General features: G+C 43.5%; 1 protein-coding gene across 2 annotated transcripts in view; it reads left to right on the top strand.

The window, feature by feature from the left end:
- Positions 1–7,411: 7,411 nt before the first annotated feature.
- Positions 7,412–27,841, top strand: part of DENND5A (DENN domain containing 5A) — a 42,997-nt gene continuing 22,567 nt past the window's right edge. The window contains exons 1-5 of one of the 2 annotated variants that reach the window (XM_063438152.1): positions 7,412–7,624; positions 22,987–23,058; positions 25,046–25,155; positions 26,083–26,743; positions 26,996–27,183. In XM_063438152.1, coding sequence (XP_063294222.1) covers positions 7,519–7,624; positions 22,987–23,058; positions 25,046–25,155; positions 26,083–26,743; positions 26,996–27,183 — 1,137 coding nt within the window. In that variant the 5' untranslated portion in view covers positions 7,412–7,518. The remainder of the gene's footprint in view (positions 7,625–22,986; positions 23,059–25,045; positions 25,156–26,082; positions 26,744–26,995; positions 27,184–27,841) is intronic. The other variant, XM_063438153.1, reaches the window with a different exon arrangement.

Raw genomic sequence — 27,841 nt, 5'->3', positions numbered from 1 at the left:
TAATGTGAGTGTAAATCGGGTCCTTCTCTCTTTACGTAAAATATATATATATTTTTTTTAATTTACAGTTTTGTAAATTTTATGTTGCTACAAATGATTTACATCTTGCTGTTTTTGTTTTTAGTTTTTTTGCTCCTGTTCTCCCTTTTAACAATTCGAAATGAATATTTACATAAAACAATCTCTTTACATGTCTCAATTTATCTAATCGTTTATCTTTAATGTTGGATTCATATAATTTTGTTTAAAGGACCACTATAGTCACCCAGACCACTTGAGCTCAATGAAGTGGTCTGGGTGCCAGGTCCCCCAGGTTTTAACCCTTCAGATGTAAACATAGCAGTTTCAGAGAATCTGCTATGTTTACATTGCAGGGTTCATCCAGCCTCTAGTGGCTGTCTTCCTGACAGCCGCTAGAGGCGCTTCCGCAACGCTGAATGCGAAAATCGCATTCAGCGTGCAGAACTTCCATAGGAAAGCATTGAGAAATGCTTTCCTATGTGTGCTTTGCATGTGCATTCCGCTCCACTCGGGAGCTAAAGTCGGAGTGGGAGGAGAGGTCACCAGCGCCGAGGGAGCCTGGCACTAGTAGCTGAAGGGGGGCCCTGAGGGTTGGGGCGGGGGGGTTATGTAGTGGGTTATATAGTGTCAGGAAAATTAGTCTGTTTTCCTGACACTATAGTGATCCTTTAACTGTGTTGCTATATTGACCACACATAAGCACAGCATTGAAAATGGAACTGGCTATTACACCTAATTGCGCTGGGAGAGAGAAGGTAAGGTTAGCAACGTTTCCCACAATCCATGTGCACATTCTAGTGTTTTAGACTCTAACTCCCATGACTCTCAGCTAGGTGAAATAATTACGATAGCAGCCAACAGCATTTTGAGTGCATGTACAGCCTAAACTGGAATGATAGCCTCCTAATTAACCCTTAACAATATAGAATGTACACAATGAGAGAAGTATCTGTATGCACTGGAGGGGGCAGTATAGGATGTATTGATACACATTGTGAGCAGTGTCTGTATGCACCGGAGTGGGCAGTATAAAATGTAGCTATACACATTGAGAGCAGTGTCTCTATGCACCGTAGGGGATGTTATAGGATGTATCTATATACAGTCGGAGCAGTTCTGTTTAGGCACAGTAGAGGGCATTATTTTCAGTTTCTGTATTCCCCTGAAGGGTCACTCGAGAACTTTAGCTGCTGAATTGTTTTGTGTGATGGTGTCTATTTTAAAATGTTATTTATTTTACAAAAACTGCAGACTTTAATAGAAATTGGCACTTTAAATTATAAATGATAACCTTGTTACACCCCCTGTGTTATGGAGCGCCTGTACCCAGAGTGGTACCTCTGTTGTAGATTCTCCCAGGTCCCGTAATAACGCAATAAAGCCGTGATTATAACTCCCCCATACCCAAACATTAGTCGAGACTTGATGAAGGGTACAAGAACTGGTTTATTCAGCCAAATATATAGGGTCCCTATTCAGAAATCCTTAAGCCCACTCAGGCGTCTCTTTCTGAAAGATAATCGAGATGATAACCAGTAAACTTATTATCTCCTGGATAAAAGTGCAACACCAATACCCCAAAACATCCATTATACATTAAGTTATCCCCACATGTCATATGTCACTTTAGATATAAAGTGGCAAAATAGCGCTCAGATTCATGCAGAATTGGCCAAACGCCACACAGAGTTTTGCCCGACCACTATCACAACCTTGGCCGAAAAGGGGGTAAATCCTTTGCACTTACCGGGCGAAATATCGCCTCGTGAAATAGGAGCTCCCTGGTGCTTCCAGGGAGCGATTAAGTCATGGGGTACAAAAATACCGGGAAAACCAGAAGGAAGTGGCCGGGCCGTAGTTCCAGAGCACTTTCAGGTAAACAATAGCGTCTGGACGCACCAGCTCTCGGAATGTCTTAAGGGTTAGGGAACAGGGCATGGAGGTAGAAGCTTAGTGGATCAAAGTTTTTTAGGAATGAGTTCATCACACCCTGTAACAAACCAGTCCTGATAAAGCAATTGCCCAGAGCACTTGCCTTACAATGATTTCTCATTATGCTGCATTGGAAAGTCTGGGTGAGGTTAGAAAGGGAGAGCTTGCAGAGGCTGTAGAAAAGAGATATGTAGCTGTTTTTAGATCTATACCCAGAGAAAAACTGTATAATTAAGTGCATGCATGTTTTAATTAGTATTTTTTTTATATATATATATATATATATATATATATATATATATATATATATATATATATATATATATATATAAGAAATAGTGGTTTTTGTTTACACTATTGTATCTGGACAGTGGAGTGTCCCTTTAAATAGAGTATAATTCAGGACCAGTATCTTTATGCTCAAATGAATAGACCTACATGGAGCAGAAAATAACACATGGGACACCAGAGCTCACACTTAATGAGTTCACTAAATTCTGAGTTATAGCAAAATGTAGGTTAAAATGGGGGGGAAATCTGAACTCCATCTAATCACAGTTTGGGTATGTAAGACCGAATTTTCCCATTAAAAAAAAAAAAAAAGTTTTAATAATTCATTAGTGAAATAGGCCCAGTTTTGTTTGTTACCCCCTTCCCCCATTAAATTATGTAACGAGGTAAAATTCAGTCTCACTGCTCAATTCTCTACCATTTATATCATTTTGTTAATGCTGCCTCCATGCATGCTACTTGCACAGCTTTCCTAAACACTGCCTATAAAGAGACATCTAATCTTCAAACTTCCTTTATTGAAAAATCAGTTTAGTTTAGAATTTATCTCCTGCTGTTAATACGAGACAGTGTTCGAGATTAAAGAAACATTATAGGGTTAGAAACACAAACCTGTATTCCCAACACTATATTGTGTTCCCCTTCTTAGCAAAACTAGCCATATTTCCGGCGCCGCAAGGGTCTGCCAGTGGTGGCCCTTCCCCTGAACCGCCTCATTGCTGACATCATCAATATGTCAAGGAGGCGGGCATAGGGCTGGGCCAAATGTCAGCTTGGCCAATCAGCACCTCCTCATAGAGATACATTGAATCCATGCATCTTTATGAGGAAAGTTCAGTGTCTCCATGCAGAGTGTGGAGACCGCTCGACGGCTGTGCAGCAGTGGCAGAGGAAGCATCTGGAGGTGTCCCCTGGGGGCAATGTAAACACTGCCCTTTCTATGAAAAGACAGTGTTTACAGCAAAATGCCTGCAGGGAATGATTCTACTCACCAGAACAAATTCAATAAGCTGTAGTTGTTCTGGTGCCTATAGTGTCCCTTTAACGTTTCATTTACAGAGCAGGAGATAAAAACTCCTTATTAACCCCTTAAGGACACAACTTCTGGAATAAACGGGAATATTCCGTCATGTGTCCTTAAGGGGTTAAAAATGGATTGACAGCCAGGGGAGGTGTGGCTAGGGCTGCATAAACAGAAACAAAAGTGAGTTCACTCCTAAATGGCAGTGAATTGAGCAGTGACACTTAAGAGGCATGATATATACACTAAAACTACCTCATTAAGCGAACGTTGTTTTGGTGGCTATAGTGTACCTTTAAGTAGACGTATAGATTTGGGTGTTGCAGTGGATGTGATCTTTTTGGATTTTGCAAAGGCATTTGATAGTTTCACACAATAGGTTAGTGTCAAAACTAAAGGAAATTTGTTGATTTAACATTTTTGTTCTTGGGTAGAACATTGGCTTAAGGATAGAGCACAACGAGTTGTCATTAATGGTACATTTTCAAGCTAGACAGAAGTAGTAAATGGTTCTGTTTTGGGACCCCTTCTATTTACATATTTATAAATGATCTTAACCCCTTAAGTCCGGAGGGCGTACTATTACGTCCTTTTAAAAGCGGCTCTAAACGCCGCCGGACGTAATAGTACGCCCTCCGGTTTTTAGTAACTTACCCGGTCGCCGGCGGTCCCACGCCGGCTATCGCGGTTGGGGGTCTCCCAGGGAGCCCCCCCGCGGCACATCTTCCTCCTCCGGTGCCTCCCGGTCATGTGAGAGTGAGGTCCTTGCGAGGACCTCACAATCACATGGCCGGGATAGCTGGCTTCTGTATTGCCAGCAGGGGGACCAACTGTAATGACAGTTGGTCCCCCTGCTGGCTGAAAATAAAATAAAAATGTTAAAAGTGTAAAAAAAATAATTTATACTTAGATCATATATATATATATTATATATATATGATCTAAGTATATATATATACACATATACATACACACACATACACCGTCTAGGTGTATTTTAATATTAATATATATATAATTATATATATATATTAATATCAAATTACACGTAGACTGATACTGATTAAATATATATATAATTATTGTTATATATATATTTATAAATAATATAAAAAAAATAAATATGTAAATACGTAAAAAAATAAAATAAAATAATTAAAAATAAAATATTAAAAAATATATAGATGTGTTTTATTTCGTTCTAACTGTATTGTGATATTAATATATATATTTATATCAAAATACACGTAGAACAAAATAATATATATATCTATATACATAAATATATACGTATATATCACTATATATATATATACCTATATATAAATAAAAATATTTTTAAAAAATATATATATATATATACGTATATATACACATATGTATATATATACATATATTAATTCTACACATATATTTATGTAATAATTTTACATAATTAGGTATCCTAATTAATTACAATTAGCGGGACCTGCCTGACCACCCATGCCGAAAGTATAGGGAATTTAATTTGCTAGCACTATATTTAACCCTATAACTTTCCAAGACACCATAAAACCTGTACATGGGGGGTACTGTTTTACTCGGGAGACTTCGCTGAACACAAATATTAGTGTTTCAAAACAGTAAAATGTATTACAACCATGATATCGCCAGTAAAAGTGACGTTTTTTGCATTTTTCACGCACAAACAGCACTTACAGGGACGATATTATTGCTGCAATACTTTTTACTGTTTTGAAACACAAATATTTGTGTTCAGCGAAGTCTCCTGAGTACAACAGTACCCCTCATGTACAGGTTTTATGGTGTTTTCAAAAATTACAGCGTCAAATATAAGGCTTGTGTTTAATTTTTTTCACATTAAAATTCGCCAGATTGCTTACGTTGCCTTTATGACCCTATGGTAGCCCAAGAATGAAAATTACCCCTATGATGGCATACCATTTGCAATAGTAGACAACCAAAGGCATTGCAAATGGGGTATGTCCAGTCTTTTTTAGTAGCCACTTAGTCACAAACACTGGCCAAAATTGGCGTTTTTTGCATTTTTCACACACAAACAAATACGAACGCTAACTTTGGCCAGTGTTTGTGACCAAATGGCTACTAAAAAAGACTGGACATCGCTTATTTGCAATACCTTGGGTCGTCTACTATTGCAAATGGTATGCCATTATGGGTGTAAATTTATTTCCTGGGCTACTATACAGTCTCAAAGGCAACGTAACCAATCTGGCGAATTTCAATTTCAAATGTAACACGCTATATTTGACCCTGTAACTTCCCAAAACACCATAAAACCTGTACATAGGGGGTACTGTTTTACACGTGAGACTTTGCTGAATACAAATATGTGTATTTTATTGCAGTAAAAGCAAACAGTATTATGACATTGACAGTTAAAATGTCATGTAGAACGAAAAAAATAAAAAAAAAATTTTTTCATATTAAATTATGTTTCATTGCTAAATATTTGATATTAAATGAAAGCCCTGTTTCCCCTGAATAAAATGATATATAATAAGGGGGGGTGCATTTAATATGAAAGAGGTGAATTACGGTTGGACAGACATATAGCGCAAATGCCAGGTTTTGTTTACGTGTTGTTTCGTTCACAACTTGTACATTTGGCTGCGGTGTTAAGGGGTTAAAATAGGCATTGGAAGCCATGTTTCAGTGTTTGCAGATGACATAAAAGTCTGTCCAATAACACAACGCAGGATATTGCTTTGCTGCAGAGTGGATTCGATAGATTAGGGTTACTGGGCACTCAAATGGCATTTTGGGTTAAAGAATGCATAAGCAATTTACGCCCTAAACAATATTAAATTAGGGCTAACAATACACAAGAAGTATAAATATATATATAGGGCAGGCTTCCCCAAACTCTGGCCCTCCAGATGTTGCTGAACCATGATTCTATGAATGAAATAGGCTGAGAATTTGGGGAAGCTTGATATAGGGGCATTAAATCTCACGAAAAAATCATTTTCATAACACACACACACATCTTGAATATGCTGTGCAACTGTGGGCACTTTTTCTAAAGAAGGATATTATGGCACTAGAAAAAGTGCAGATGCGAGTTACAAAATGAATTAAAGTAGATTAAGTCTAGATGTGTAAACAGCAATTGGATGAATACTTGCAAAAACATAATATTATTCAGGGATATAATTTTTAATTTGTTGGGTAATAGCTTCTTGATCCAAGGAGATAGCTGATTTACATTGTGGGGTCAAAAAGGATTCTTTTTCCTAGTTTTTTGCAAAATTTGAACTACTTCAAACTGGGTTTTTTCTTTTGGATCAACAGCACAAACAGATGTGAGAAAGGCTGAATGAACTTCATGGACACGTGTCTCTTTCCAGCCTATGTAACTATGTAAGGAAATTAATCTTTTTGGCACAATCCTGCATTAGGTTTGGGTGCAGAGACACAGTATGTGGGTTCAGTCCTGATCAATACAGTCTATGGAATGTTTAGAATGGATACAATATATGGAATGTTTACAAACACTGTAACACATTGTATCATATCCAGGCAGACCCCCCATTGATGGCTGAAACCCCAATCCTCTCCTCAGTGTTTAGATTGAAATAACACCAGAACGGTGTCTGGTACCATGTCGGCTGCCCTGCCTGATCGGAATTGGAGTAATTACTGGAGTCTGAGCTAGCCGGATGATAGGCGTTATAGTGACTAATAGGCTTCCACTGACGGGATTATGGGAGTTGGAGTCATTTATGGTATCCCTCTGACAAGATGAGATTATGAGAGTTGTAGTCATCAATGCTGTCCTGATGGGTGCTGGGAGTTGCAGTCACTGGTTGGGTGATCCTGCTAGCTGGATGATGGGAGTGGCAGTCATTTATGGTGTCCCACTGTCCGGATGATGGGAGTTGCAGTTGTCGGTCTGGTCGCATTGGGTGGATGATGGGAGTTGTAGTTGTCGATCTGGTCGCATTGGGTGGATGATGGGAGTTGCAGTTGTCGGTCTGGTCGCATTGGGTGGATGATGGGAGTTGTAGTTGTCGAACTGGTCGCAGTGGGTGGATGATGGGAGTTGCAGTCATGGTTGACCCATGTTTGTGCATTACGTCATTGTCCCCGCAGTCTGAGCCTGCGCATCCCTAGCCACGCCTCCTGACAGGAAGCCCCGCCCAGCCTTCGGATAGCGGTCGCACAGCTGGTCCATCCCGTGATGCATTGCGGTTCCGGGGACCCCGGGCCCCCTCACTGACCGGGGAGACATGAGCGGCAGCGGGGGGCCGGGAGCCGGGCCGGGGAGATTCGCCGATTACTTCGTCATTTGTGGATTGGACACCGAGACCGGTCTGGAACCGGACCAGCTCTCCGGTAAGAACCGGGACCGGGGGGAGAACGGGGAGGGGGTCCAACATATCCAGAACCGGGGAGGGAACAGAACCAGCTCTCCGGTAAGAACAGAGGGAGAGAACCAGAACCGGGGGAAGAACTGACAGAGAGAACTAGAAGCGGGAGAGTATTCAATATTGGGGGGGAGCTGAGAGATGGGGAGTATGCAACATTGGGGGGAGCTGAGAGATGGGGAGTATGCAACATTGGGGGGAGCTGAGAGATGGGGAGTATGCAATATTGGGGGGAGCTGAGAGATGGGGAGTATGCAATATTGGGGGGAGCTGAGAGATGGGGAGTATGCAATATTGGGGGGAGCTGAGAGATGGGGAGTATGCAATATTGGGGGGAGCTGAGAGATGGGGAGTATGCAATATTGGGGGGAGCTGAGAGATGGGGAGTATGCAATATTGGGGGGAGCTGAGAGATGGGGAGTATGCAATATTGGGGGGAGCTGAGAGATGGGGAGTATGCAATATTGGGGGGGAGCTGAGAGATGGGGAGTATGCAATATTGGGGGGGGCTGAGAGATGGGGAGTATGCAATATTTGGGGGGGGGGCTGAGAGATGGGGAGTATGCAATATTTGGGGGGGGGCTGAGAGATGGGGAGTTTGTAATAGTGGGGGGGGGCTGAGAGATGGGGAGTTTGTAATAGTGGGGGGGGGCTGAGAGATGGGGAGTTTGTAATAGTGGGGGGGGGGGCTGAGAGATGGGGAGTTTGTAATAGTGGGGGGGGGGCTGAGAGATGGGGAGTTTGTAATAGTGGGGGGGGGGCTGAGAGATGGGGAGTTTGTAATAGTGGGGGGGGGCTGAGAGATGGGGAGTTTGTAATAGTGGGGGGGGGGGGGGCTGAGAGATGGGGAGTTTGTAATAGTGGGGGGGGGCTGAGAGATGGGGAGTTTGTAATAGTGGGGGGGGGGGGGGCTGAGAGATGGGGAGTTTGTAATAGTGGGGGGGGCTGAGAGATGGGGAGTTTGTAATAGTGGGGGGGGCTGAGAGATGGGGAGTTTGTAATAGTGGGGGGGGGGGCTGAGAGATGGGGAGTTTGTAATAGTGGGGGGGGGGCTGAGAGATGGGGAGTTTGTAATAGTGGGGGGGGGGGGGGCTGAGAGATGGGGAGTTTGTAATAGTGGGGGGGGGGGGGCTGAGAGATGGGGAGTTTGTAATAGTGGGGGGGGGGGGCTGAGAGATGGGGAGTTTGTAATAGTGGGGGGGGGCTGAGAGATGGGGAGTTTGTAATAGTGGGGGGGGGGGGCTGAGAGATGGGGAGTTTGTAATAGTGGGGGGGGGGCTGAGAGATGGGGAGTTTGTAATAGTGGGGGGGGGGGGGCTGAGAGATGGGGAGTTTGTAATAGTGGGGGGGGGGCTGAGAGATGGGGAGTTTGTAATAGTGGGGGGGGGGCTGAGAGATGGGGAGTTTGCAATAGTGGGGGGGGGGCTGAGAGATGGGGAGTTTGCAATAGTGGGGGGGGGGCTGAGAGATGGGGAGTTTGCAATAGTGGGGGGGGGGCTGAGAGATGGGGAGTTTGCAATAGTGAGGGGGGGGGGCTGAGAGATGGGGAGTTTGCAATAGTGAGGGGGGGGGGCTGAGAGATGGGGAGTTTGCAATAGTGAGGGGGGGGGGCTGAGAGATGGGGAGTTTGCAATAGTGAGGGGGGGGGGCTGAGAGATGGGGAGTTTGCAATAGTGAGGGGGGGGGGCTGAGAGATGGGGAGTTTGCAATAGTGGGGGGGGGGCTGAGAGATGGGGAGTTTGCAATAGTGGGGGGGGCTGAGAGATGGGGAGTTTGCAATAGTGGGGGGGGGGCTGAGAGATGGGGAGTTTGCAATAGTGGGGGGGGGGGGCTGAGAGATGGGGAGTTTGCAATAGTGGGGGGGGGGGCTGAGAGATGGGGAGTTTGCAATAGTGGGGGGGGGGGGCTGAGAGATGGGGAGTTTGCAATAGTGGGGGGGGGGGGCTGAGAGATGGGGAGTTTGCAATAGTGGGGGGGGGGGGCTGAGAGATGGGGAGTTTGCAATAGTGGGGGGGGGGGCTGAGAGATGGGGAGTTTGCAATAGTGGGGGGGGGGCTGAGAGATGGGGAGTTTGCAATAGTGGGGGGGGGGGGCTGAGAGATGGGGAGTTTGCAATAGTGGGGGGGGGGCTGAGAGATGGGGAGTTTGCAATAGTGGGGGGGGGGGGCTGAGAGATGGGGAGTTTGCAATAGTGGGGGGGGGCTGAGAGATGGGGAGTTTGCAATAGTGGGGGGGGGCTGAGAGATGGGGAGTTTGCAATAGTGGGGGGGGGCCTGAGAGATGGGGAGTTTGCAATAGTGGGGGGGGGGCTGAGAGATGGGGAGTTTGCAATAGTGGGGGGGGGGCTGAGAGATGGGGAGTTTGCAATAGTGGGGGGGGGGGGCTGAGAGATGGGGAGGTTTGCATTAGTGGGGGGGGCTGAGAGATGGGGAGGTTTGCATTAGTGGGGGGGGGGCTGAGAGATGGGGAGGTTTGCATTAGTGGGGGGGGGCTGAGAGATGGGGAGGTTTGCATTAGTGGGGGGGGCTGAGAGATGGGGAGTTTGCAATAGTGGGGGGGGGCTGAGAGATGGGGAGTTTGCAATAGTGGGGGGGGGGGCTGAGAGATGGGGAGTTTGCAATAGTGGGGGGGGGCTGAGAGATGGGGAGTTTGCAATAGTGGGGGGGGGCTGAGATATGGGGAGTATGCAATATTTGGGGGGGGGCTGAGAGATGGGGAGTATGCAATATTTGGGGGGGGCTGAGAGATGGGGAGTTTGTAATAGTGGGGGGGGGCTGAGAGATGGGGAGTTTGTAATAGTGGGGGGGGGCTGAGAGATGGGGAGTTTGTAATAGTGGGGGGGGGGGCTGAGAGACGGGGAGTTTGTAATAGTGGGGGGGTGAGAGATGGGGAGTTTGTAATAGTGGGGGGGGGCTGAGAGATGGGGAGTTTGTAAAATAGGGGGGGGGCTGAGAGATGGGGAGTTTGTAATAGTGGGGGGGGGCTGAGAGATGGGGAGTTTGTAATAGTGGGGGGGGGCTGAGAGATGGGGAGTTTGTAATAGTGGGGGGGGCTGAGAGATGGGGAGTTTGCAATAGTGGGGGGGGGCTGAGAGATGGGGAGTTTGCAATAGTGGGGGGGGCTGAGAGATGGGGAGTTTGCAATAGTGGGGGGGGCTGAGAGATGGGGAGTTTGCAATAGTGGGGGGGCTGAGAGATGGGGAGTTTGCAATAGTGGGGGGGGGCTGAGAGATGGGGAGTTTGCAATAGTGGGGGGGGGGCTGAGAGATGGGGAGTTTGCAATAGTGGGGGGGGGCTGAGAGATGGGGAGTTTGCAATAGTGGGGGGGGGCTGAGAGATGGGGAGTTTGCAATAGTGGGGGGGGGCTGAGAGATGGGGAGTTTGCAATAGTGGGGGGGGGCTGAGAGATGGGGAGTTTGTAATAGTGGGGGGGGGGGGCTGAGAGATGGGGAGTTTGTAATAGTGGGGGGGGGGGGGCTGAGAGATGGGGAGTTTGTAATAGTGGGGGGGGGCTGAGAGATGGGGAGTTTGTAATAGTGGGGGGGGGCTGAGAGATGGGGAGTTTGTAATAGTGGGGGGGGCTGAGAGATGGGGAGTTTGTAATAGTGGGGGGGGCTGAGAGATGGGGAGTTTGTAATAGTGGGGGGGGGCTGAGAGACGGGGAGTTTGTAATAGTGGGGGGGGCTGAGAGACGGGGAGTTTGTAATAGTGGGGGGGGCTGAGAGACGGGGAGTTTGTAATAGTGGGGGGGGGCTGAGAGACGGGGAGTTTGTAATAGTGGGGGGGGCTGAGAGACGGGGAGTTTGTAATAGTGGGGGGGGGCTGAGAGACGGGGAGTTTGTAATAGTGGGGGGGAGCTGAGAGACGGGGAGTTTGTAATAGTGGGGGGGGCTGAGAGACGGGGAGTTTGTAATAGTGGGGGGGGGGCTGAGAGACGGGGAGTTTGTAATAGTGGGGGGGGGGCTGAGAGACGGGGAGTTTGTAATAGTGGGGGGATGGGGAGCTGAGTGATGGGGAGTTTGTAATAGTGGGGGTGGGCTGAGAGACGGGGAGTTTTTAATAGTGGGGGGGGGGGCTGAGAGATGGGGAGTTTGTAATAGTGGGGGGATGGGGAGCTGAGTGGTGAGGAGTCTGTAATAGTAGGGGGCAGGACTGGGAGAAGGGGAGTCAGTAATACATGTGGGTTCCAAGAGATTTGACAGAATTCAGATTGTTTGGGCCAACACTGGATCTTCATCTTGCATGCTGTGACTGTGACCCTGGTAGAGTTGGGGTGCAGCACAGATCCATTGGCTCCTGGGTTTAGTTTATATCTCTGAATTGAGGCTTTTTCTATGACATCAGTGGTGGGATGTCTTTAGGTCTCGGTAATTTTATCGAGTGTGTGCTTACAATCCAGCAATCAGGCACCTTGTGAGTGACTGAATGGTCTTCGTTACATTTGAAAATAGTCCTGTGATGAATACAATTTCTTTTGAGTTTGTGAAACTACATGATTGTCCAGAAGATAATGATCATACTTTACGACCCTTGAATTCTAAAGTGGGTGAAACCTCTGGTTCTAGATCCTATAGCCTGAACTCCAGATGTGCAGGAGATAATTCTGCTCTCCAGTTTATCTCCGGTTGGATACGGATAATGCTGGATGGGAGATGTATCTATTGTGTACGATGACTCCGTTGTTCAGAACTCTTGCTACTTGTCCTGAAGACCCCTGAGTTAGACATTTGGGGTGGGATTCCCTTCTGCTAATGGAATATATTGATTCCCAACTCTAGGCATTGTGGTCAAAAACCCACCCTCTTATTTCATTTTAGTTGTTTTGAAGCTGTCCCTTATTTTGGGGTGTTTTTAAGAGTTAAACTAACTATAAACAAACTGACTGTCCTCTCTGGCAATACACGATTCAGTAGAAAATAGAAATAACAAAGAGTTCTCGGCTTTTAAAGAAGTGGCAACATTCTCATGTTTACCAATCAAGTGATAGATTCCTGCACTTACCTGACTTGATACATTGGGGTGCAAACTGCTGAAAGTGAGACAGAACATTCTATTGGTTTCCATGGTAACTGCTCCACATTTCGCAACGTGCCCCAGAATTGATCTCCTTACTAAACTGTATTTCAAATTCAAGACCAAAACTAGCCAAACTGGAAGCATAGATGACTTGGTCCACTTGGTCATTTTGGCTTTAAATGCAAAACTAATTAAGGTTTATTCACTACTGGACAGTGAATTGCAGGGATTTTAAAACCCATTTAGGCCACGAGAGCTGTTCGGGGAACATTCTCTGCTGTTCCTACAATTTGACAGTTTTGGTCTATACATTGCAATTACTTTTTCAGTTCCCTGCTTTTCTCTGTTTGGTGAATAAGCCCCTTTTTGTCGTTTTCTAATTTAGCAGTTCCTTACTGCTAATTCAGATTTAACTGCCTGTATTCGCCCTGTATCCGTCCATCAAACCTATTAATGAAATTACTGTCCTTACTGAGATTTTTGTAAAATCCTTTCTCTAAAGCATGATTCCCTTTTACTGCGCACACAGCGTTTCGCTAGATCCAGGTAATTATTTTTGCAGACACATATCTGTTACCGTTTTACCTGCTGCATCTAGTCCGAGACGGATTGTGTCTGGTTCCCGAATGCATCCAATCGCTGTAGGGAGAGTTGCATCGGAGAGTAAATACAGGTCATATAGGACGGCATTTATTTTAAAACATAATAATTGTTTGGATATCTGCCTAAATTCTGTCTGTGAGATGTGTTATTAGCCTGTCGAATATTAAGTAAGAGCCATTCAATCTGCCTCCTGGCTGCCGGTGGGATGCTAAATCTGTGTTGGCTATTGCAGACACTGAGCTCGATCCTTGGGAGGGGGGAGTTTGTTGCCTCATGGTTAATTGTCAGTAATTCACTCAGGAATTGTACATTTTATTCCAAAATGATCCAATTGTAAAAAACCTGCTATTTTGGCCCAGAATTGGGCAGTTTGGCAAATGATTTGTGAGTGTTTCAGTCATGTAGGGACATAGTTTAATTTCTCTGGGATTATGTCATCGTTATTATTAGTCATTGCTGCAAGAGAGATGGGCCTGAGACCCCTGCTTTTTTGATAGCGAGGACAATTTGCATTAATTACACTGAGGGCTTGGCTGATGGGGTGAAAGAGATCTGTTTGGCATGAGGATGAACGTTTTTACATGTTTAACCCATACCCCTGTAAACTATCTGTAGGGACTGTGAGATCCAAACAGATTGTAAGCTCTGTAGGTCATAGGTTGCAAGTGTTTTTAGCATAAAAACTTAGTCTTAATTATGTGTGGATCAGATTGGCCTATTGAAGCTGGTTTTAAGCTCCGTAGATCTGATTGCTTGATCAAAGTGGATTGCTAGCTCTATCGATCAGATTGGCTAATGCAGATTGCAAGCTCTGTGGATCTAATTGCTAGATCAAAATGGATTGCAAGCTCTGTGGACCAGATTGATTTGAAGCGGATTGCTAGCTCTGTGGATCAGATTGATTGAAGCAGATTGGCTGATTGAAACGGAATGCAAGATTAAAACGGATTGCAAGCTCTGTGGATTGCTTGATTTAAGCACATTTTGTTTTTTCTACTAAAGTGAATAAAAACAATCTTTATTGTCGATGAGGTATAAATAATTCTCTGTTTCAGGATTCCTCTAATTCTTATAAATAACCAAAGTGTATTAAAAGCTACAAAACTTGGTGATTTTTTTTTTATTAAAAGTACTTTCAATCCGTGTTTATTACAGGCTCGAGGGGTGTGTGTGGCGTTTTATGTGAAATGAAAGCTTGTATTTCTCGGATACAAACTCATTCTGCTGCTTCTGTCTGTATTTATTGACAGACGGAAGGAGAGGCCCGGCGCGAACCCTTATGTCTTACAGATTCTCTGTGCAGTTGTCTTGTGGCCACAGTTGCTAAGTGAGTGGCAATCGCATTTGTCTATTTTTGGTTAGAAAGAAATCCTGTGAGTGATGATCTTTTGCCATCTGGGGCCCTTCTTGGCCCCTTGGGGACGCTCACAGTTTGCAGCTATTTCAACGTATGATGATTCCATGGATGATGTGTAGGTCAGGGTCATGTTTGTAAAGCTGTTTATTGGATGCTGCAAATAATATACAAGGTGGGCCAACATTGAGAGTAGGGATTTGCAGGTAAATAACTTGGTAGTAGTTACATTATTTTGTTGCAGGTACATATAACTGACTTTTGGAGACTAATCATGGCTAATTATACAAACAAGTAAAAATAGTGGAATTTTATTGGTGTGAGATATCGAGATAAAATTGAACATTCTCTACATCCTGTAGTTGATGATCGTCATAAATGGTGGTTCCAACGGGATGGGTCTACTGCACATACAGCAGGAGCCAAAGTGGACCTCCGTTAAAACAACTGTTCGACGAGCAGATAGTTTCAGAAATTTCCAGGTTAATGGGCCGCTACGTTCGCCCAACCTTTCAGCTCCCGATGGCTTCCTGTGGGGATATCTCAAGGAGCGTATGTACGTGAACAAACCACAAACACTTGAGCAGCTCAAGGAGACTATCTGTGCAGAAACATGAGTGCTAAAGCATTAACTAATGTTATGAACAATACAATCGAAAGATCTGACGTTGTGAGGCGCCAAATGGAGCTCATTTAAAAGATGTCAACTTCTGTACCTAGTCCAAAAATCTTGTATGTAAAGCATTTATTGTATGGAATATCATTGAAATTAGTTTATTGATAAGTACGGTATTGACTCCTCAAAGCCTACTCTGAACTTTGGCCCACCTTTTACCTCCAAAGTGTCCCTATTTAGGAGGGACAGTCCCTATTATGGTCTGAAATCCTCATTTTCTCTACTAATGTCCCTCTTTTCTAGGAGCTCCATATTGTTGGTGTGTCTGAGTGTAGAACAGAGCTCCACAGCAATAACACTGCCAGTAATGTGTAACACAGTATTTGGTTTATTGTAATGGTTGTGGTCTTTGAGTGTATGGGTGCACTTCCTCCTGGGTTTTTTGTTTTTTTTTTCTTCAGTGTTAAAGCAGTCTAGGAGAAAGAAAGGGGATTTCCTCAGCAGTTAAAATCCTTTCTGTGGATAGAATGAGGACTTTCACTGTCTTTTTCTATACAAAACAAAGCCGAGAGGCTGGACTGCGGGTGCAGGGAGAAACCCCTCAAAACGGAACCTTGAAACTCCTCTTACCATAACCACTAAAACAAGCCATGCAATGATTTGTAGAGGTTATGGTGCTGGGAGTAAATGTGCTGAAATATCTGACTGGCAAATTTCTAAACCAGGAGCAATTGCCATTGAAACCAATGCAATTTCCTCCCTAATGCCCTATTTTAACACACTGACCCAGATCAACTCTTCATACACCATCTTCGGGCATAGGCAACCTTTGGCACTCCAGATGTTTTGAACTACACCTCCCATAATGCGTTGCCAGCATTATGGATGTAAGAGCATTATGGGGGATGTAGTCGACAACATCTGGAGTGCCGAAGATTGCCTATGCCTGCACTATGTAATATTGTGTAAAGAGACCCTAACATGATCAGCCACAACATTATAACCACTGACAGGAGAGGTGAATAACATTGATTATATCAGTACAATGGCACCTGTCAAGTGAACAGTCCGTTCTTGAATTTCTTGTGTTTGAAGCAGGAAAAATGGGCAAGAGACACGATCTGAGTGCCTTTGACAAGGGCATCTCCAAAACCAGCAAGTCTTGTGGGGTGTTTCTGGTATGCAGTAGTTGGCACCTACCAAAAGTGTTGCAAGGACAGGCAATCTGGTAAACCAGTTTCAGGGTCATGGGCGCCCAAGGCTCATTGATGCACATGAGGAGCAAAGGCTAGTCTGTCTGTTTCGATCATAACATAATGATTGCCAAGTTAGAAAGGTGCAGAACACACAGGGCATCACAGTTTGCTATGTATGGGGCTTCTTATCCGCAAACCCGTCAGTGTGCCCACGATGTTCCCTGTCCATCGCTGAAAGCACCTTCAATGGGAACGTGACATCAGAACTGGAATACAGAGAAATGTAAGAAGGTTACCTGGTCTGATGAATCACGTTTATTTAAGATCAGGTGGATGTTGAGTGTGTGATGTTTACCTGGGGAAGAGATGGCAGCAGGATGCACTATGTGAGGAAGGCAGGTCGGCGGTGGTCGTGTTATGCTCTGAGCAACATTCTGCTGGGAACCCTTGGTTCCTGGCATTCAGTTGGAAGTTACTTTGGCACGTGCCACCTACCTAGAGATTGTTGCAGTTCCCTGGTGGCAGTGGCCTCTTTCAGCAGGATAACACACCCTGCCACATTACAAAAATTGTTCAGGAATGGTTTGAGGAACATGACAAGGATTTTAAGGTGCTGCCTTGGCTTCCAAATTCCCCAGATCTCAATCAGATTTGAACATCTGTGAGATGTGCTGGAACAACAAATCCGATCCATGGAGACCAACGTTGCAACTTGCAGGACTTAAAGGATCTCCTGCTAATTTCTTGGTGCCAGATACCACAGGTTACGTTCAGAAGTGTTGTGGAGTCCATGCCTTGACACATCAGAGCTGCTTTGGCAGCCCGAGATGGACCTACACAATATAAGGCAGGTGGTTTTAATGTTGTGGCTGATTAGTGTATTTAATATTTTATAAAGAGTAGATTATATATAATATAGTATAGAGAATGCACTATAGAATATTGTATAAAGAGTGTTATATTTTAGGTGTAAGCATGCCGTGATGGGATTTAAATCCACCTTCTTTAGTTGCTACTTAGAAAATGGCCTAATTACCAATGGCGAACATTGTGAGAGAATGAGACGGTGCGTTTTGTATAGTTGAAACGTTTGTGATAAGCAAGGAGATTTGAGTTAAACGCAATCTGTAGGAAAACTTCCCGTAGTTTTTATTAAAATTCTCTCTGGAGTCCAGGAATGCAAGCCAGTTACTGTATTTCCTTTGGCTGAGTAATGTGCCCCCAATAAAGAATGCTGCTATTTTGGGACTCACTTTTCATGGTTGAATTGAGGAAATGGTACGAATGGTCTATTTGCTGAATCTCTGGGGATTGTACCACTCTCAGACCAACCCAACACAATGAGGTCATAGTTAGTGAGTCTGAGTCCCCTCCAGAGAAACAGTCGGTATCGTTTGGAGTAAAGCATTCTGGGCGATCAGCTGGCTGTTAGTATCCATCTGGTGCATATAATTATATTTCAGAGTTCAGTGAATTGAAAACTTAATTGCAAAATTTAGCCTAAAATATCCAAACCCCATCAGTATAGCTAAACTTGGGGGTCCCCCATTTTCCCAGATTTCTACCAACTGGGCAACAAGAGGCTTGTTCTTTTGAAATCGGTAGGGATTATTTGGTTTCAGACTTGTGTACACAGGTTAATTTTGTGCTTTGAAACGATTGCACTGCCAGATGGAATCATGGGAACATTAATTAGAATGACATGCCCCGTGAGTGCCACTTGAGGCAGATACGATACAAAGAAGGTTTCTGTTAAATACACACTAAACAAAAAATTAACACCGGTAATAATGCCTATGGGCCAGATTTAAAAATATTAATATCTCAAATTTTAAACAATTTAACACATCCAGTGAATTATAGATTTGTTTTTAGAGGTGTGGATATATTTATTTTTGTTATGTACATTTTGTAAGTACCGGTAATTTGTGTTAATTGATTAAACATTATGTAAAGTGGCTGGCTAATTTATTGGAGAGAATGTTATGCCCAGGCTATGAACTGATTAGTATTACCCCTATGGATTTATTACTTCCTTTCTGGCTCCTGTTCTGTATGACTGATCTGACCCGTTCTGGGTTACTGCTGTACCTGCTAAGCTCCTCTGACAGCTCACAATGTGCTCGGCTGGTTTTGCTGTCACTGTTCTGTCTGGCTGTGTCCAAACTACCGAGGCTGCAATTTGTATCTGCCGACAGAATGCCGATGGGACAATTGTGTCTCCTGATCGTCAGGAGTGTAAACGCTTTACAGCTACGGATATATTGACATGAAATGCTGCAGTTTCTCGATAGAACATCTTATGGGGCCTGCAAAGGTTGAATGTGTACCCTGCAGTCAATAACTCCCATTACCCTCAGCCATCTACACCAATAAATGCTTTAAGTTAACAGTTAAAACATTTTGTTTCTTTTAACATATGTTGTTGTTAATCTGACATGGCTATTGTACCCCCAACCAGAGATCTAAAGCATTTACTGCAATATTTTCCAACTTCTTTATCCCTCTGATTGCCACAGTTAATTTTTCAGGTGTCCCTTGCTCACTATCGGCCATTTTGGCGCAGTGTTACTCCATGCAGGCACGTGATGCAGTGTTAGTGACACAGACAATCCTTGAAATTGGTTTTGGTGTTTTGAGGTTTAATGAAAGTATTAATCCGAAATGTATTCAGGAAATATTAGGTTTTGTCGTCTCTTGTTCCTAACATAAGGTTTATATCTCATAAAGGGAATGTTATAGCCTTGTCAGGTTTAACACCTAGCTCTACTGATAAGGACCTCTTAAAGGACAACTGTCACCTCAAAAGTATTTAATTAAACAGGCCGTCTCTATGATCGTCCCTGCTTCACTCCTAGCCCAGAAACAGGGAAGTCCATACAGACTATCTGACCCAAGGTGTATGTTTATGGCTGAAGGATCCTGTTATATACTAATGGTAGGGTTGCATTTATCTTGTTTTCTTCTTTTCTTTAGATATTCTTAATTTAACAAAATGTATATTTCCCTTTAAAACACCATCAAAGGATTTTTACGTGAAGTTTTGACGTGACATTTATCTGTTAAAAAAAAACCCAAATGATTTAATATATATATTATGTTTTTATTGTAAAGTCTTCCACTATCTGCAGAAGTTATGTTAGGAAAAAAACGAAAAGGGGAAAAAAAAAGACCCCTTTAATCCACTGTGTTGTTAAAGAATGTCACACCCTCTTTACTAAAAAAAATTTAGATCTATTTCAGCGGCTGTGATCAAGATTTCAGCCTGTCCCAGCTCTCTGTGTAAACTAATCCAAGATGTGGTCTCTCATTTTTCACGATTTTGATGGCTTATATTTGGCTGAAATGTTTATATGTTCATGGTTTTAGTATTTTTTCCCCCAGTTCTCCCATTTCCAGGAATGAAGGTGAGGACTCCACTGCCATTTAATCACTTGCTTTTCCCATTTTAAGGATTAAACTTCTGGGCTCCTCCCCCTTCCCCCCAGCCCCTTTCCTCAGCAGACAGTGAAAATGTCGTATTGAGACAGGTTTAGAGCTGTTGGTATGTCTATGGCTTTATTTGAGGAGTCGAAAAATTCCAAGTGATATGTTTGGGTTTACTGAGAATAGTGAATACTGGACCTTTAAATAGGCCCCTTTGTCTTTATTGCCACTGATTAACTAGCGGGAAACTTCCCGAAACCCTTTCTTTAATAGAACTTGAATTTTATTGGTTATGGAAATTGGCAAAAACCAGCCAAAAGATAGAAAATACATTGTAACTTCATTCTATCTTTTTTTTTTTTTTTGGTAGTTCTGTCACGGTTTGGGGGCTTTGGACCTTTGCATAATTTACAAAGACCCCTGACATGGTGACATTGATGCTGGTTGCAAAGTGGGGCAGGGAGAAGTGAGATTTACTTACCTGAACATATCCCTCGTGGGCGCCGCCATCTTCTTCAGGCCGATCCATGTGTGAGAGTACAGCATTGAGGGTTACGGAGGATCTTGCAAGACTGCATGAATCTTTTATAGACAGAACCAATTCCTTGCAGTCGTCACTGGTGACGCCTGGGAGATTTACACTTAGACGGCGGTAGCTCTGCCCAGTGCCAGACAGAGGAAAAATACAGAGACAAAGTAGTCCCTACTTTGGGCCAGTATATCTTTTGATTGGGAATTTCGGTGAGATTCCAACACAGTCACTATGAGTATTTCCTAAAGATTTTATCTTTATGAACTACTCATTTTGAAGTGGTGGTGTGGCAGTCCCGCTTTAAAGGGATACTATAGGCACCCAGACCACTTCAGCTCATTGAAGTGGTCTGTTTGCAGTGTCCCAGGTTCCTTAACCCTGCAAAGCCAATTATTGCAGTTTTTAATAAACTGCAATAATTACCTTTGGGGGTTAACTCCACCTCTAGTGGCTGTCTACTAGATTAATTTGTGGAGTCTTGTTCATTGCCTGTTGAGTTATTTAATAAAGTGAGAATTTAAAGTACGTTTTGAATTTTAGGCCGGTGTAGCTGAACTGGAAGCATAGCTGGCTTAGAGAATTTCAGCTATTGTGACCTTAAATGTGAAATTCATTTTGAATTCTCACCTTCGTGAATAACCTTTACCCATAGGCAAATGATCGATTTTGTTCGGGAGTCGATTAAAAGGAAATTTTATTCAGACATATCGCCCTTCATTAAAAAAACGGTGTCAATAATGTAGAAATACACCCAAATTCCACTTCTAACAGCATCTCGTTGTCATGAAAAACACAATGTGGGGTTACTGAACATGTGTTGGTGACACTCCAATGCAGACAGTCATGCGCATGTTCAGCAATTTCTCCTATAGAATATCGCTGTGAGATATAAAATCAGACTGAGTGGCACAGAGAAGAAAAGATCACAGGCACTCCAAATTTAAGCCGTATGCAGCTTTAATGTAACAAAATGCAACACAACGTTTCGACCAACAAAGGTCTTTTTTTTTGAGTGGCACAGAGAGGCATATCGATCTATAAGGTCTATAAAAGGCCTCTCTGGTGCACACATCTGCCAGGTTAGTAGCCACCCAGGACAGCCCATGTGCAGTGATCTGTTGAGCCAGAAATGCCCACCTAATGCAAATAAAAACCATTAATGATGCACATTTACTGCGGTGGACTTTTCATTGTCTTCGCAGAATGTGTAGATCAACACCGCCTGGTTAAGAAGACAAAGTGTTTGGACACGTTCTGAGTCACCTGGAAGATGCTCCATTTACCTCTTTCCCTATTTCTCCATTTGCTATGTGAAGGGTTAGATCTCTGCAGCAGCTAAACTTAGAGATTTCGCAACAAACCAAGTGCATGTGACGGGATGACTTTACTGAATTAAACCCCATCCAAACTGCCCATTCCTTATATAAAGACACAGCTTGTACAGTCTGCCCATTCCTTATATAAAGACACAGCTTGTACAGTCTGCCCATTCCTTATATAAAGACACAGCTTGTACAGTCTGCCCATTCCTTATATAAAGACACAGCTTGTACAGTCTGCCCATTCCTTATATAAAGACACAGCTTGTACAGTCTGCCCATTCCTTATATAAAGGCACAGTCTGTACAGTCTGCCCATTCCTTATATAAAGGCACAGTCTGTACAGTCTGCTCATTCCTTATATAAAGGCACAGCTTGAACAGTCTGCACATTCCTTATATAAAGGCACAGTCTGCCCATTCCTCATATAAAGGCAAAGCCTGTACAGTCTGCCCATTCCTTATATAAAGGCACAGTCTGTACAGTCTGCCCATTCCTTATATAAAGGCACAGTCTGCCCATTCCTTATATAAAGGCACAGTCTGCCCATTCCTTATATAAATTGCGCAGAGTGGATAGTGGGAACCGCACTCAATCCCAACGGCTAAGGGTGCTCCGGATCAGGACCAGCAATCCCAGGATAATGTACAAAAAAGAGAAGACCACAGGTACTCCAAATTAAAGCCGTATGCAGATTTATTAGGAAAAAAATGCAACGCCAAGCAACGTTTCGACCAACAGAGGTCTTTTTCAAGCTTGAAAAAGACCTCTGTTGGTCGAAACGTTGCTTGGCGTTGCATTTTTTTCCTAATAAATCTGCATACGGCTTTAATTTGGAGTGCCTGTGGTCTTCTCTTTTTTGTACATTCCTTATATAAAGGCACAGCCTGTACAATCTGCCCATTCCTTATATAAAGGCACAGCCTGTACAATCTGCCCATTCCTTATATAAAGACACAGCCTGTACAATCTGCCCATTCCTTATATAAAGGCACAGCTTGTACAGTCTGCCCATTCCTTATATAAAGGCACAGTCTGCCCATTCCTTATATAAAGGCACAATCTGCCCATTCCTTATATAAAGGCACAGCCCGTATAGTTTCAGGTCTGAATTTGTACTCGCCAATGGCGAGGGTGCGATAGTTCTGGCGCCACTATTTATAAGCCCATCTCCCAGTATTGGTTTGTTTTAAACCCTTGAGGTATTTGTAATTTTGTCTCATGGTATTGGTGTGTTGTAGCTGAATTCCTCTTGTTGTTTTATTCAGCTCTATGTGAGTACATTCAGGCTTCTAAATCCACTGATGGTGTCGGACGTTTCCTTTCGAGCTCTGCAGAAGGTAAACGGATTCCAGAGAATGGACGTACCTGCTCTTCTAACCTCTGCCATTCTGGCCTAACCTAAGAAAGCTCTAACCGTGTAGCCGCATTGCTTAGTCTTGAGTAGATAAAGCGGGGGTTAGGTATAAAGAACAATGTGTAGCAACCAGTTTCCACGGTGATAGCTCCACGTTAAAGGACCAGTAACGCCACAAATTAAATGGCTTCACATGTAAAATTAAAGTCAGGGAAAATTCTGTGTGTTACTATCATTACATGTTGAGTTCACATGTGCACGAGATGGAATGTGCTAACAAAAATCACAAACGGTAAAAACAGGCTTAATCTGTCACTTACCGTCACTTACCGTATCTCACTCTGATTCTACACTTTGTGTTTTTCTTCCTTTTTCTCTCCTCTTCTTTCTCCTCTCCACACGTGTGTGTTTATAATACGCTCATTTAGATGAATTTCATTTTGAGGCGTTAGTGTTCCTTTAATCTTTGTACATGAACCCTACTTATGGTAACATTGTTAATAGCAGGCCTTCCCAGATGGAGCAGTGTCCGTTCAACTTGGAGTCTGCTCACTCTGTGATTGCCTTGTACAGGGAGCAATAGAAAGATCTTACGGTGTTTTCCTCTTGTTTTTTTTTTTTTTTTTTTGCAGAACGCTATGATAATAGCATTTTTATTGCAGCAATCTGTGACCTGTGACGTGTAACGTTGCGGTAGTGAGCGAGGTAAAAGCTTTGCCGTGTTGGTATGCTATATGCATTTTAAGAGGGTATATTGATCGATTTAAAACAGGATTTACCTGATCAGCTAACAGCCACCTAAGTATTGCAGTAGGGTGAGTGAAGGGATTTTCCACTTACAAATTCGACATCGTTTTACTTCCCTTTAAGTGCAAGACATCTCCCAAATAGACTGTTGATGTCTAGGAAGAGACAGGTGTGGAATGGTGTTACCATGGTTACGGATCAGCCGATGAAATCGCTAGTCAGTCAGTCTGTTGCGCTAACCGTATATTTAAGAATGCGACTTAACCCATTAAGTGCAAGGTTACAGCTTTGAGCAGGTTAAGAATTATTTTATTGATCAGTAGAATTTCTCGACCGTAGTCCAATTTAGCCAGGATTGCAGTGACATCACCAATCCAATTGGTTTCCAATGACATCTTTATATTGCTCCCCGTTACATATTTGGGCTACACAGGGTCTGCCTCGGTTATGTCAATCTGCTGCTTATGGGTTCAATTAATGTAGGCGCTCAGCTGCTTTTTTTTTTTTAGAAACGCTATTTGGTAGGTTTAGGGTCGCTACACTGTCCTTCCAGCTTCTCTCTACGACTCCCAAATGGGATATTTTCAGTGATTTGCTTGATCAGACGCCGCTTTCCGTGTGCGCAGGGGTTTTTACGCTTATTAGCCGCAACATGTCTTAAATGAAACGCACAGGAAAAAAACAGCAATTCATCTCTGTGCGGTCTTAATCCTAACTAAAATAAAGTCCAGGTCCGCTCTGCTTTCTGCATCACATTGAAAGTATGTTGGCGCTTTATTAAGACTCAATGATCGAGCCCCCACAATATTTACCCTTCTTCAACGAGGGGGATTTACTAAGCTGTGACGCTGCAGACTGAGTGCCAGTCATTCCATGTCTGAAATGATGATTAAGTCACAAAGATTGCCCGTGTTATTCTCTTCCTGACTGCTAATTGCTTTTCTAGCGCATTAGACTTGGACCGTGCAAATCTGAGTTGCTGCTTTTTTTTTCAAATGCAAATTTAAAAACCAAAATGTCAATTCCAGGCGAAATAACACAATCTGTTTGTCAAGGTGTTCTTTAACTCTCATGCTACACTAACCAGCTTGTTCTCTCCTGTCTGCCTGGTGATCTGCTTAGCCTGTTTGCCGTGACGTCTGAAAGGCCTGAGAAACGTTCTCACTATATGTTATCTCTCTCTTTCTCTATCTCTCTCTTTCTCCTCTCTCTCTCGTTCAAAGGAGAGAATTTTGAGCAGACTCCCCTTAGACGTACTTTCAAATCCAAAGTCCTGGCCAGGTACCCCGAGAATGTGGAATGGAACGCGTTTGACCAGGATGCAGTAGGAATGGTGCGTCCCATATTTTCTAATCCGTTGCATGCGATATGCTTCCTTCCAAATCTTAGTTGTATAGGCATTTATTAAACACTATAAACCAGCTGCATTGATTTAATAATATGTTCCGCCTTACATAGTTTAACACAAGTGTAATTCTGGCTTTTGGAATATATCTCATATGTCGCAATCATTTCATGAAATGTAACAACGTTCATCTGTGTTTAACCCCTTAAGGACCAAACTTCTGGAATAAAAGGGAATCATGACATGTCACACATGTCATGTGTCCTTAAGGGGTTAAAGAAAGCCATTTTTGGGATGTGAGGTGGCATGGCAGGTGGATAATATCCCTGTGAATAACAAATATGATCACTTTCTCTGTGTACAGTCTGTATTGTAGCCTGCCTGCCTGCGTAGTCAAGTCAAGTCTTGTACCACCTGCTAGTGAATTATTAAGGCAATATAACAAATTCTAGGCCTAAATAACCAAAATGCAGACATTTAACCAAATCTGCCTCCTCCCCCCCCCCCCCCCCACCACCACCCCACCAATGTTGTCAGTTTTAGCTTAATATTTGCAACTCTTCAATTTAATGAACTAACCATTGTAGCTTTGCACAGAGAAACCCCTCCCTGGAACTGATATCTATTTAGAAAGAAAGGAAAAAAATGCTTTTGTTTCTAGCATTACGTTTTAAAATACAATACATTTATGCAAGTTGTGTATATGGTCTGTTATGGACGCTAGTGTGATACTCCCGAATCCCAATGCCCGCACTACCGCAGATTGCACCAGAAAAGTGTTTTTTAATTTCTTTCTACATTATGAGATATTCTGTTATTGTTTGAAAGATTGTGCTCAGTCTGATAATCAATCAGATATCAATGTATCCAGAAACGTTTATCACGACGGTTTGTTTTAATGAAATGTTTTTGCAGCTATGTATGCCGAAAGGACTGTCCTTCAAGACGCAGTCAGATTGCCGGGATCCCCAGTACCATTCCTTCATTATCACCAGGGAAGATGGGTCAAGGACGTTTGGTTTCGCTCTTACATTCTTTGAGGAAGTCACCAGCAAACAGATCTGCAGTGCCATGCAAACGCTCTATCACATGCACAACGCCGAGTACGACATCATCCACACGTCGGCCACCAATGGCAGCGGCCACGCAGACTGTATGGAGGACTGCAGTGACACACCCGTGTCCAAATTGCAGCGTTTTAATTCTTATGACATTTCACGAGATACATTGTACGTGTCTAAGTGTATCTGTCTCATTGCACCCATGTCCTTCATGACGGCCTGTAAGAAAGTTCTGGAGCAACTTCACCAGGCTGTAACCTCCGCCCAGCCTCCTCCATTACCGTTGGAGAGCTATATATACAACATCCTCTATGAGGTGCCTCTTCCCCCAGCCGGGAGGTCCCTGAAGTTTTCAGGAGTTTACGCGCCCATCATCTGTCAGCGGCCAAGCACCAACGAGCTGCCACTCTTTGACTTTCCCGTCCAGGAGGTTTTTGAGTTACTCGGTGTGGAAAACGTTGTCCAACTTTTTACGTGCGCCTTGTTGGAGTTCCAGATTCTCTTGTACTCGCAGCGTAAGTAATCCGCAGCAGAATTGCAGGTAATCTTTATCGCCATCCAGGGAGGTTAGTTTTTTGGGATTACATGGCTATCAGATTAGGACACTGGCCTAAAATAGGATTTAATTTGTGTTAAAGGGATATAAACACCAAAACTACTTTACATGAGCTATATACCAAAACCACTCCACAGTGGAGCCGGTGACGATGCCTGAGATTTTGTGACCTGATTAGTGCTTTAATTGGAACATTGCCTTGCTATTTCAGATTACCAGCGGTTAATGACCGTAGCCGAGACCATCACCAGCCTGATGTTTCCGTTCCAGTGGCAGCATGTCTATGTCCCGATACTCCCGGCATCGCTGCTCCACTTCCTAGACGCTCCCGTCCCTTATCTCATGGGATTGCACTCAAACGGGCTGGATGACCGCTCTAACTTGGAGCTCCCACAAGAGGTAGGAGCATCTTAGATGTCCGTGGACACATGGTTTCTGTAATTAATATGCTGGAACGTTCACAATTACCCAGCTGCCCCCTGTTTCATTCTATATCTATATTAGTTATCTAGATGAAGAAACATGATACATGTTTAAGGTGCTAAATGGTATGATCATCCAGTCTCTATGGACCAACACTCCCACCGCAGTCAGCCAGCCAGAGCACAGACCGTATCAGCCTTGCCATTCTTGGTCTATTCACAGTGTGCTGTGTGACTCATACACATCTCACCCTGTATAATCACTGGATTGTTCACTAGATGTCAATGACGCCTTGTCTCTGCTATAAACAGAGCTTTTATGAATGCTATGGATTGCTTTAAAGGGGTGGGGGTGGAGAATTTGCAATGCAGGGAGTGAGATAACTGGCCTACTTTTTGCTTTCCGCTCGAAGATCTTTTTTTATTTGCTAATCCCTGCTTAAACCCCCCCACGTGTCAGGGATGATATTTTTTCCATTTTTATTTCTCCTTTTTGTTCCTTCATAGACTGGGGGGATATTAAATATGTCTGTCGTGGTTTATGGTCCTTTCTGTAATCCACTAGAACAGTGATGGCTAATCTTGACATCTCAGGTCTTTAATGATCTACATTTCACACAATGCGCGGCCAGTAT

This window comes from Pelobates fuscus, chromosome 12 (genome assembly GCF_036172605.1).
Source record: "Pelobates fuscus isolate aPelFus1 chromosome 12, aPelFus1.pri, whole genome shotgun sequence".
Taxonomy (NCBI): Eukaryota; Metazoa; Chordata; class Amphibia; order Anura; family Pelobatidae; genus Pelobates; species Pelobates fuscus.
The sequence above is the reverse complement of the archived record's forward strand: the minus strand, read 5'-3'. Positions and strand labels throughout refer to the sequence as shown.